General features: G+C 36.2%; 1 protein-coding gene across 5 annotated transcripts; it reads right to left on the reverse strand.

Moving 5' to 3' along the window:
- Nucleotides 1-233: 233 nt before the first annotated feature.
- Nucleotides 234-11477, reverse strand: LOC100244302 (uncharacterized). Of its 5 annotated transcripts, XM_059736885.1 has the most exons (8): nt 10592-11289; nt 8159-8263; nt 7375-7917; nt 7051-7221; nt 4059-6474; nt 1629-1744; nt 1401-1513; nt 234-655 (listed from the first exon to the last, which is right to left on the reverse strand). In XM_059736885.1, exons 3-8 carry the CDS (start codon nt 7904-7906, stop codon nt 548-550), a joined length of 3456 nt encoding a protein of 1151 aa, XP_059592868.1. In that variant the 5' UTR covers nt 7907-7917; nt 8159-8263; nt 10592-11289; the 3' UTR covers nt 234-547. The 5 variants fall into 5 exon arrangements, with proteins under 5 accessions (XP_059592868.1, XP_010650001.1, XP_019075590.1 ...); XM_010651699.3 differs by lacking the exon at nt 8159-8263 and having other exon boundaries at nt 10592-11477; XM_019220045.2 differs by having other exon boundaries at nt 7375-8263; nt 10592-11290.
- Between the last annotated feature and the right edge of the window lie 714 nt (nt 11478-12191).

The raw sequence follows: 12191 nt of genomic DNA on the forward strand, positions 1-12191 counted from the left end.
TAAATTCATAAAATAATCACAAATATTTCTTATAAAAAAATAAATCATGAATACAAAATAAACCCATGTCATATATATCAATAAAAAAAGACAAAGAATAAATTAATTATTTTAATTTAATAACTAAAATTACTTTTAATTTTTAAATTATGATATTAAATCATTTTATAAAACATATTTAATTTACTTAAAAACTTAAATTAAATTATTAAAAATCATATGAGATTGTTAAATTTACCAAACAAAACAACTCCTCAAGTCAATTTCTTCAATCCAATATCTAAAGGACACACAACAAGCAATATTCCAATCTCAAATTCAACCAATTCGTGGAAAACCAATACACCCCTATAATCAATTTTTTTTTTTTTTCAAAAAAGAAAAAAAAAATTGTTGCTATATTGGAAATGATTTTCTAAATTCTTGAATATCACTGAACTATACAAGCAAATTAGATAACTTCAAAAATTCTATTCACAGATGTTATTTTCTTTATATTTTTAAATGGTTTATGCCAGCAGAAATTGGGGACACCCATCCCAAATGCCTAAAAGCCAAACTTCTTTCTCTCTTCAAGTTTCACTTTCAGATCTTCTTCAGATGGAATCTTGCCACCAGCTCTGGTGGTTGCGCCCCACCACGCCATAAGCTCATCCTGAAAAACCAAAACATGGCAAAGAGGGTCAGTGAAAGATAGTAGGATTAGCCAGCCCCCCAGCTGTAGTTTGTAAGATGTTGAACTCATTGCCCATTCAAATCATTTCCTACTTTCCAATTTCAATGATATAAATCAGAGATATCATGATCAAGAAGTATATGAGAAGAAGATTTCCATACAACCACTCTACTATAGCCAAAGGAATGATCTACAGATTGCAAATGGAAGAAGATTCCATACAACCACTCTACTATAACCATGGAACCATATCAAAGAGATCAACTTACATCAATTCACAATCAAGGAGGCTATGATTCTACTCATTTCTGTAACAAAGGAATTTCCCATTTAGTCTACTAGGTTTGCTCATTGATAAAATATATGGAGATCGTTATCAAAGAAACTAAATTATATAATATATAATCCTTTTATACTACCTACATGAGATTGGTCATTGAGTTGGGTTGGTTTACCAGACAACACTACTTCTCCACTTAACCAACTCAGATCACACCAAATCCCTGTGATTTCATAAGTTGCATTACCATTACCACTAATTCCCACATGCTTCTATGAGGCATGTGCTCACATGACTCAACGAGGGAGAAAAGGTTTAAATAGCCATGTTCACATTCTAAAATCGTGGAAATGCGGAGGTGAGGACGTTGATTATTGCTTAGATTCATAAACATATAGAACAAACTGTGGGCCCAGAAGGTTAGAAAATAAAGTCATGACCTACCTCAAGGAAATCATGATTAGAGATGTATTGACTTTGGACCAAGCACTTGACACCCCCGATGTTCACAGCGATTGGATTTTTGGAACTTTGTGAAGGTCTTTCTTTTTGTGCCCCTGTAAATTAAGCAAAGAAAAAGGAACATGGAAGAAATTGTTCATTGAAGAAATGCATCAAAACAAATTCAGTATAAACAAGTCCATAAGCAGGAATGGACAATTCTAATTATACCAGATATACAAGCCACATAATAGCCTGTTCCCCCTAGCCCTTCTTCCCACTTCCCAAGCCGCAAGCGCAGGAAAAAACCATTGAGATGTGAGAATGGGAAAACGGAATTCATCCATCTGAGAATCATGTAAAATAGAAGCAATCAGTTATGCAGAAAGTCAAAAATTGAAACAGAGGGAAGCTTTAAAGTTAAAAATTAAGAAAACACATCTGATAAGAAAAAAAAATTGTGAAAACCCAACAATGCAATCTGATTGTTAAAGTGTATCGATTTGACCTTTGCAATGAGTTCAAAATCCCACTTTTAAGCTTCATGATGATCATAAATATAGGCGGCTCTTTCCAATATACTTCTGGTTGCAGCTGCTCATATATACCAACGTAGAGCGGATGCAGCAAAAGCTGCAGCCAATTTAGGTCTTACCATCAATCATTATTGAACTTCTTAATTGACATTGTGACTGCTTTGATCAGTGATTAAGCATTGATTTGAGACTTATGGGACATATTGCAATTGGTATAGTAATAGGACTAAGATAGCATACATTTCACTTCCAGTAATTTTCAGATATTCCAGTTCTTTACTCCATTTCCCCAATTTTTCCTTCTTCGTCAATACAGGATCCAAAAGAATGAAGACTTACAATTTTACGTTCATCCTGGTGACAGCTACTCAGATTAATTTCTGTTGTGATTGAAAATTTTACCATTTTCATCAAGAAAATATGCCATGTCTAACAAGAAAAAAAGAAACTAGGGATCTACAGCTGATGCTGCCATAATTTACATGGCCACACATGCATGTGAATATGAAATGAGGACACTGTCAGAAGAATTGCCTATATGTTGAACGGTTTCTAATATCCAACTTGATAGCTACATGGAAATAAAGGGTAATAGCTGGGTGTTTGTTTCACAGATATGAAGCAAATAAATCATAAAATGGCATATGATACCAGAAAAACAAAAATGTACAGTGACTAACCATATGATCTATCATGTTGGCTGTACCATTTTTTTAATAGCAATAACATTGTAGGCTTGTAGCAAACAACTGATTAGATCATAAACTTCACATATGCAATGCCACTGGAAGATGAGGAATTGTTATTTAAATTTACAAAATGTATCTATTGACAACCCCATGCATCCTTTTGCTGTATGGATGCATTGTTGTCTAAAAGTTCAGAAGGAAGACCATCATACAGGTAGAGAGGAAGTTTTTCAACCAAGTTCCATCACAGATTCCCACAAGTACTCTGGTTTGATCAGGTCAAGAGCCAGCATGGATGATGGCAGCTAGCTATTTCATATTAGTCCAGTCTCTGCATTTATGGACTTAGTAGACAATATTATACCACTTTATCATCTCATAGTTGGGTCTTCTCTGATCATTCACTCTAGCCTGGGACAATATGTGAGAAATAAGTAGCTAATCCGCTTTCTTACCTTCTCTAGGCGATAACTGTGTGATTTAGGGTTATTTCAACCAGAATAATACCAACTTAAAAACAAGAAGTTATTTACCAATTAGCTGAAGCCTTCTATGCCATCTCCTCCTATTGCTGGTCCTGCTTTTCTTAGAATGTGGCATCTAACATTTAATTGGCTCTTGGATCCATCCTAACCTCGCTACATATGATTTAAACAGTTGTTTGATAAAATCATAATCCAATTACCATTCCAAGCAGCTAAACATCACCTCAAAAAATTTGGCCCCGTTTAGAAGTTATTCTTGAATCTCAATGAATTTTAACCTTCTGGAAATTGGTAAGCAAATGAAGCTTTAGCAAAAGCTTTTGCACAAAATAAAGAAGCTGTGTTTTTTAATTGACATGGGACCTTATATATCCACCACCGTCATTTTTTTTGGACAAAGTCAACCCTTGGAAGTACTACCTAGAAACTAAAATTATGCTCTGGAAATAAGGAGTTTCATCAAGATATGTCAGAATGAAATAATAAAGAAATGGGAGCAAATGGTATGTAGCTGCTACAATTATCACCCAGAGTTCCAGAAGAATTCCAAAGTTGAAGCAACTCTTCAGCAGCAATTTGAGAAGACATGAAATTTAACCGTCTTTTACATTCCCCTCTAGGAAATATGTTCTCATGAGTGTAGACACAGTTTCCAGGTATAGAAGTACCCACAGGATGTTGCCTATGAACTTGAGGATTTAAAATAGGGCAAGGACTTCCAAAATCGATATGGCATAAAGATACTAGACAAACATTTCTATTCAAATTTGCATAATCTAAAGATCCTTATGACAATTATTAGTTTTGATGTGTGCTAAGATGTATTTGTGATTATCAGATCTCACATGATGCCTACTTGAGCAAGCTACATGCTATATGCAACGAAAAAACAGGCTAAAAAGGCAAGACAGCACTAACTTACAGGTAGGATGATTAGTATGCTCTACTTACTTGAGTATATCCCCGCGAGACAAACGAAGCCTCTTTATTGCATCAAAGATTCCTTTTGGTACATCTGAAATCTGTGGATTGACAAAATTGCACAAAGGAATTATCTGACTTTCTTTTGACTCAATTTCCCCAGAACTTGAAGCGGTATATTTTTGTACCAGATTTGAATTCGAAAACAATTTGACAGCGGTCATATTTCCATTCCCCTTCTTGTTCAAACTACAGCCAATTTGCATTGTAGGCTTTCTCCCACTGCAAACTCCAAATGCAGCAGCAACTTGGGGTGGATTTTCCTTACTTCCCAGCAGCTTCCCATTTCTTTTGTCTCCAGTATCATGCAGCATCATACCAGAACTACATCGGTTAACCAAAGAAGCACCACATTCTGATTGATTTTGCCTTTTCAAGACACTGGGACATGCAACAGCCCAATGATTGAGCTGAAAACATCTAATGCAAAAACAGGGTGGTTCTTCTGCCCCAGGATATAAATTGTTATTTCTTAGAAGATCCTCCAGCTCGGTTTCCTTTATTTCTGAGCAGTCATGTATACTGTGACCTCTTATGCCACAAAAGAAACAGGTTGGAGTTGCCCGAGCTTCGGTATCTGTTTGATTCAATGTTATAATGTTTTTGAGGGCATCCAATCTCCTAGCAAAGAGGGAAGCCATTGCCTCTGAACTTTTGAATCTTTGCGAAGGTGAAATAGGGTTCAGTTTATATATGGAATTCTGATTGTTATGAGCATTATTTTTTTTGAACCCAAAGGACACCTCAGTACCTCCAGAACAATTCTGTAATTCTGCACCAACAATAGTCAATGGTTCTTCAGTGCAATACTCCCTGGTCCCTAAAATTTTCAGGCCCTTACAAGAATCAAAACGATTCTGAGAATAAGGAATAAGCCCCATGCAATCAGTGGACAATTCAGTAGCTCCACCTGTATTCTGGTTGCAGTGGTCTACTTTACAAGTGGGGCTTGAAGTTTTAGGAGAAAACCGAGTTACCCACAGGCTTCCCAGAAGATCACTTTTATAACCAAAATTATGAATTGTCTTTCCTTCAGATGGTGGATCAGAGTCATTATTCTCAGCACTGTTGGCCTTTCGTTTACCCAGAGAGGAACTGGAGGAGCTCACTCCATCTTTCTTTGTACTGCACACTGGATTGGATGCACTTCTATTCTCAACAGAGCTGGTCTTGTAGTTCTCTTGACTGACAGCAAATTTGGCTGACAGAACTTTAGGCTGGGTCGAAGGGCCTGCTCTGTTTCCAAATGTGGATTGGTTAAACTTCTCATTTGATAGGAGTGCATTTTTGAAGCTTTTATTCTCCCCATGACAAGCTATTGGAGTAATATTGACATCACATAGCTTGTTAGCCAGACAAAATTCTTTGGATCCTTCCCCTGTTTGGTTATCAGCATTCAAGGTTCTTGATTCCTGTACCTTTGTGGTTGGACAATATAGGGACTGAAAAATAGATTGGAAACCTATATTTCTGCACCCAGGGTCTTGGTTTTTGTTACATGTTACAAGCTTCTGATCATAATTATCATGATTAGGACGTGCAAGGGTTAGAGCGAGAGAAGGTGTCTCGTCTTGATTAGATTTGGATAGCCCTTTCATCATGTTTGATATCCAGCTCATAAAAGAGCTGTCTTGTCTGACAAAGGATGTGGAGCCAGGACTTCCATTAATTTGTTTTCGGATTCTTTTACTGCCAGTTATCAACTGTTGTTCATAGCCCCACCGTTTTTTTCCTGTTGAAAATAAAGCAGCACTATTACAACTTTCAACACTCTCATCACTGTCATCCTCTTTGTTTGACTTTCTTCCACTACGATCACCATCAGATAAAGCTTTTCCTTTTCCTTTCGTTCGATGCCTATACATTCCACTCTTATTTGGAGAATTATTAACAGGAAGAGCCTTGGCCTTAGGACGCAACCCTTCATCTTGCTGAGAGATGATTTTAACATCATGGTCAGATGATGATGCCATTATCTTACTCACTGCACCACAAGCATTTTCACCAGTCTGAGTTCGTAAATCATTTTCAGCAGCTGACTCTAGTTTCTCAAGAGGGGTACTAGTAGAACCAGGTGTCTTCATTTCATTATTGCTCTCTTCTTCAATAGCTAAAGCTAAACCCTCATCTCTTCTGAATGGAGATGTTGAATTCAGCACTGGAGTATCAGGAGTTTTACACCGTTTCACCAGAGGAACTTCAGTAGTCAAAACAACTTCCATTCCCAATGTTTGATTACCGCTACCATCATCTCCAATTCCACCATTGGGATTAGAGCTTATCATTTTCTTGAGCTGCATAGGCAAGGGTTCAATTTGTGCCATATCAGGTTCAGTTTCATTCATTTTGAATGATAGAGAGTCCGCCATACATCCAAGTTCCATACCTGCAGAAACCCATCATTTTATTGGGATGCCATACATTACAAATAAAATGAGAGATTCGGTTGTTGTAATGAAAAATAGACTCAGGAGATTCTCCCTTCAGTAAGAGGAAAATAGATGATGGAAATGATTTCAGAATCCTCCAAATACTCATGTCCAAATTAATTATTTGAAAGAAGTTTCACTCGGCTACCCACACCCAGAGCCAAAACAAAGACCAACCAAACACCACCACCACCACCACCACCACCACCACCCCACCAACCCCCACTCCCCTTCCCCCTCCCCTCCTTCCCAACCCCACAATACGGAACCATTTTCTGAATATGTATGCATGATATACCAAACATGGCTAGCGAGTGTTGAAGCCGTTGTTAATGATTTCATATCATTTTTTAAATAATTAAGATGGTATAAAGAAATATGTCACCAGGCCCATATTCGTGAGAACTCCTTCACGCCCACATACACAGAAGCATTTAATCATTCTCCAGAGATAAAGCATGGAAGTTCTCTAAAACATCTCCAAGATCTACTTATCTTAGTGTCAAACACAGTTGAAAGTCAGCATCACATACCTGAGAAACCTGAAACCTTTTTCCCTCTGGCCTCAGAAGTAACATCCATTGGAATATGTACAGGAACATATATGCCTTTTTCTTCATTGTCTCCTTGATCCCGCTCTTGATTAACATCTAGGGCAGATACTTTCACTGCCACCATCATTTTGTCATTGTTATCTCTAGTACCTGTCAAATGAAGAATCTTTCAGCATTGGAATTCCCAAACTACAGGAAAAAGATTCCCTACAAGAGAACTTGAAACAAGAAGTATACTGATTAAAACTGTAGCTTGCACCTTCAACATTATTTAACTGGAAATCTCCATAAGAATCATCATACCTGCATTGGGCTCATGACTTGATCCATGTACTGTCATGATGCCAGCATTGCTCCTAGGAGAACAGGTCAAAATATCTGTTTCACCCATTTCATTCTTCACATGAAGTGTTGCTTGTGAGGTAACCAAATTCCCCTCACCCATAGGCTCATCAGAAATAGTTTTCCTGGCTGAAATGCCTTGTGGTGGTGAATGAATCATATTGCTCGGTCCTACACCCCATAAAAGAGAGGGCCTCTTCTCATCCGTACTGTTTTCAGCACACTTGAGACTCAAACCTTTATGAGGAGACCAAACTAGTTCAGACAGGGGATCAGTGGCTACAAGTGTCATGTCTACCCTTGAACCTGCATTTGCACCTGCACCTGAATCATTGTTCAATGCTTTCCCAATGCACTGACTAGAATAACCCAGAGCAAGTCCTAAATCAAACAACTGTTCCTTGTTGTCATTGTCTGCATTCATCTTTGGCTGGATAATCTCTTCAATAGGCAGCCCTGAAATATTATCCGAGTCCAGGACAATCCTAAACATGCCAACCTTGTCTTGAACAAACATAACCAAACTAATTTCATCAATTGGCACATAAGTTGCATAAATATGGGGTGCAAATTTTAAAGCCATGTGAGAATTAAAATTATTTCCAAAAACATACAGAAGTAACACCAATCAAGTGAAATGATTGTTGAATACCGAAGTGGCTCTTGTAGTACTTATACCTTAAGTCACTCTGCATTAACATTTAAAATTTTTTCCAAGAGCAGGTATATGAAACATATTAAATACCTCTTTTTTTTTCGTTCTGCTGATACCACCTAGCTAGAACCCACTAAATCAACTGCTTCATCAGCTACTAGCTCTCTTCTTAGTTGATGCATATGTAAACCATACCTAATAAATGGTAAAAATCTAAATGAATTCTGCATTTTATTATCATTGATCATGTCTATCCCCAACTGCTAGGTTCAAAGGGTTACTTATTCAGATTTACATCCTAGTCAATGTCAAAAGTTGTAAAGCAGTGGAAACTATTCAACTTCCATACTGAAAGAAAAAATAATTGATTCAGCAGTCATATCAAAGTTGAGAGTGCATTGTTCCTTTGTCATCGCATTATAAAAGAAAAGTGAGTTTTAAGGTCAAAGGTTCATATATATATATATATATATATATAATTATATTAATGACAACAAAGAGCATAATGGCTTGTGTTAGCATTATTAAATTGCTTACCAATATTATTGCTCCACCTTTTGACCATTCCACTTTATCTATTGTGATACCTTCTCATAAGTCTTTATTCAAAGCCATTGTCCTTAGGTATTCCATAAATAGATGCACATGTATAAATATGTGCACACCATGCACATACATGTGTACTGAACCTAATCATATTGTTCAAATAATAAAAGACACCAAGAAAGGGAAATGTTCACAACTTGATATATGGTGTGAGGAAGGATTAACTTTTCAGGAAGAACAAGAAATGAATTTGAAACATAAACCAAGGAAAAGTAAAGGTAATTTCTGATGCCTATAGCCATGTTCTTAGGAAGATTTAAATGTCAACAAAAAGGGAGACATGAAATCAATTTTTTGTTTCTGATTTAAATTATAAATGCAAAACAATAAAAATAAAAATGAAATGAAATAAAATAAAAAAGAGAAAAAGAGGATGCCTCCTCCCCTCGCAAACAGTCAGAAACAATGACAACCACAGAGACACAAAATAATCTTAAAAGCAATACAAATAAGCATTTGGATGGTTCTGAATATTATGCCAGTCCTAGGCCAGGCTGCCAAAAATTTTGAGTAACTAATTGTATATGCTGAGGAAACTGCACATTTACAACACGAAATCAATTGGAATTTTGTTAAATAAAGACTGAACAAGGTCCAAAAACAGTCTGTGAAAATGGATTATAAGGGGAAAAAGTTAAGAAAAGAATAAAATAAATAGACAAATAAATGGTCATTTGCAACCAAAAAACTGATATAATCTATTTCCCTCTTTAAAACCAGCCACACGGGCTACTATGAATAGATGAACTCAACAATCCTATCAGCTAGCATTACCCGGTACCCAGGAATTTAAGGCACCATCTGCGCAAGATGCTGGCATCAATATGGTACATTTGAAACACTTAATCCATCATGCTTAATCATTATACGCACACTACAATCAACTCAGGATTTTTTTTCAGCCATAGAAATTTGCATGTTAAACCCATAATTTTTCTCCCACGTTTTAAAATTCCCATTTGGTGGACCTTTTGTTTCCTTTTGATTCTCACCACATTATAAATGCAATACACAAATTACTTGCAAGACTACTTAAAAAATAACTAATGTTTTTGGCTGGACCCAGTATTTTTTTAAATTTTCTTTTTATTCTTTATGCAATATAGAACTTTAAAGTTACACTGGAAAGCAACTGAATCCACAAATACAAGGAACTCTCTCACTACTTCAGTCATAAAATATTCACAAATCAAAAGACCAGATTCTATTGAAAACAACAAGCTCCTTCAATATGCTATACCACACACAGCAACTGGATACCGGATTTCTATGCATTTGAAAAGGTTGATTAAAACTCTTAACTCTTCCACATAACTCCTGTAAACAATATGAGGAGCTTACCTGCCATACTGCCATATCTAAACCTTGAATTTATGATAAATATCCACAAATTTTCTTAGATTTATCAACCTAGGATTAGCTAATCAAAATATGCACTCATATATTATATATAAGAGGCAAAAAACAGAACATGACTTCTAAACAAAATTAGCACCAAGTCCATGATTTCCTGATAGCAACCAATTCTAGAATGAGTTATTCCCTCACATGGTTTCTGGTAGAGATGTTCTCAATGAATTCATACTTAATCATCCTAGAAAACTATTCCCAAAAAAAAGAAAGAAAGAAAATCCCTAATATGTTCCTGTACAATTTGCAGTTCACACAAAGCAAAAGCCACTCTCATGTACCAAACCACAAATTGCAACACAATTAATAAAAGAAAAAAGAAAAATAGAAAAACCCCACAAGAATCCAGTAAAACTATCATTCAGCAATTAGGGTAATATTGTAAACTAACACCATTTTCATTCAAGTTTCCGAAGTAACCCATGATAAGAGCAAGAAGATCATAGAACACTTCGAAAATAATCCATACCCACTGAAGAAAAACATGATTCACGGAGACCCACATACCTCATACCCCTCAAAATTCATGAAAGGTGCTTTCCATCATCACCAGCCATCCTCTTCCCTTATTATCAGATACAGCTAGTCTACAATCAAAATACGAATCAACCCAAACCAACAGAGGAAAGAGAGAGAGAGAGAGAGAGAGAGAGAGAGGGAGAAAAACAGAGTAGAGAAAAAGAAGAAAGGTCAGTAACAGTAAGGTCAGTAACAGTGTAAGCCGCCTGCAAATCTGCAATGATCTCTGATGCAACAGTTACATGAAGCACCACAATTCCAAAAGTTTATGGTGTTTGAGGTGAAGAAGCAGCCACGTGGACAAAGGAGCAGTAAGTCAGAGTTATAGCTCCATTCCCTCTGATAAAATATAAAAAGCTCCGTCAAACATTGCAGCCTTTTCCAACTTTGGAGTCAAAATCCATAACCAAACTCACTCTTCTTCTGTCTTGTCCTCTTAAATTTCTTATTATACAATAAAAAGATATGAGATTGGCATGTCCGTGATCCTTTTTTTCAGAATATATAATCCTCAAATAATACTACAAAAAACATTATAATCTTTAGAATGAGGTATTAGATATATATGATAAAGGCCTCATCCTCACACAATTGGCACACATTGAAAAGGCTGATTCCTTGGGACCCTGAGAGCAACAAGAATAACTCCAACTTCCCACTCTCACCTCATTGAAAATAATTTCAAAGCAATCCATCTTTCTGGTTTTACTTTTGGTCAGTTCAACTATATATTATGTAATCCTCTTTTAAAAAAATAAATGTGGCTTCCCAATAAATTTCTTTTGTAATTCTTCTTCTTCTGGAGCATCAGGAAATTGATAAAAAAAAATTAGAAAAATAAAATAAAATAAAAGTAGAAGGAAGAAGAAGAAGGGTAAATGAGGAAAAGGGAATCTAGACCAATCAATTTTGTAGCTGTGTCCGGAAATTATCCTTATCCTAACATAAAATTGGTCTCTGGGAATCTCTCTACACCACTCAATTTAAGTCTAGAATGCCCTAGCCTTTACTTGGACCCACGTTTTAAGGCAAGTAGGCTTCTGCATTTTAGGGTGTGGGAAATTAAAGTGAGCTTGACAGGTTCTTCAAACAAATACCCTTTATAATTTATAACCCTTCTTCCATTTTGGCTGATCTTATTAGTGTATATTTGCATCTTATGAGCCTAATTTTTTATGTGAAAACTATGTGTGAACCTGAATTAGTGGAATTGATTTAACAAGAATGGCCACCCTCATCAATGGCGTCTGTCTCATATTAGTCATGCAATTACAAAAATCATGATCACCATTGATGAGACTTGTCCAATTAGATGTAGAAGAGGATGGTTAGGGTGGAATATTGAAAACTATAAAATCTCCCATTATTTATTTACTTATTGTGAGTGAGGAACCTTAAACAATAGGAAGAAGAAAAAACACCAAAAGGGGAAATGGAAAAAACAGTAGAAGTAGGCAATTTGACAATTTGAATGATGTTGAATTCTAGTCACTGTCAAGGGTGGACCACAGATTCCACAAAACCCATGTCATATTTGTTGTTTAGGGTTTTTGGGTTTGTGGGAAATGGGCTTAACAGACAGCCATAA

This window comes from Vitis vinifera, chromosome 5 (genome assembly GCF_030704535.1).
Source record: "Vitis vinifera cultivar Pinot Noir 40024 chromosome 5, ASM3070453v1".
Classification (NCBI taxonomy): Eukaryota; Viridiplantae; Streptophyta; class Magnoliopsida; order Vitales; family Vitaceae; genus Vitis; species Vitis vinifera.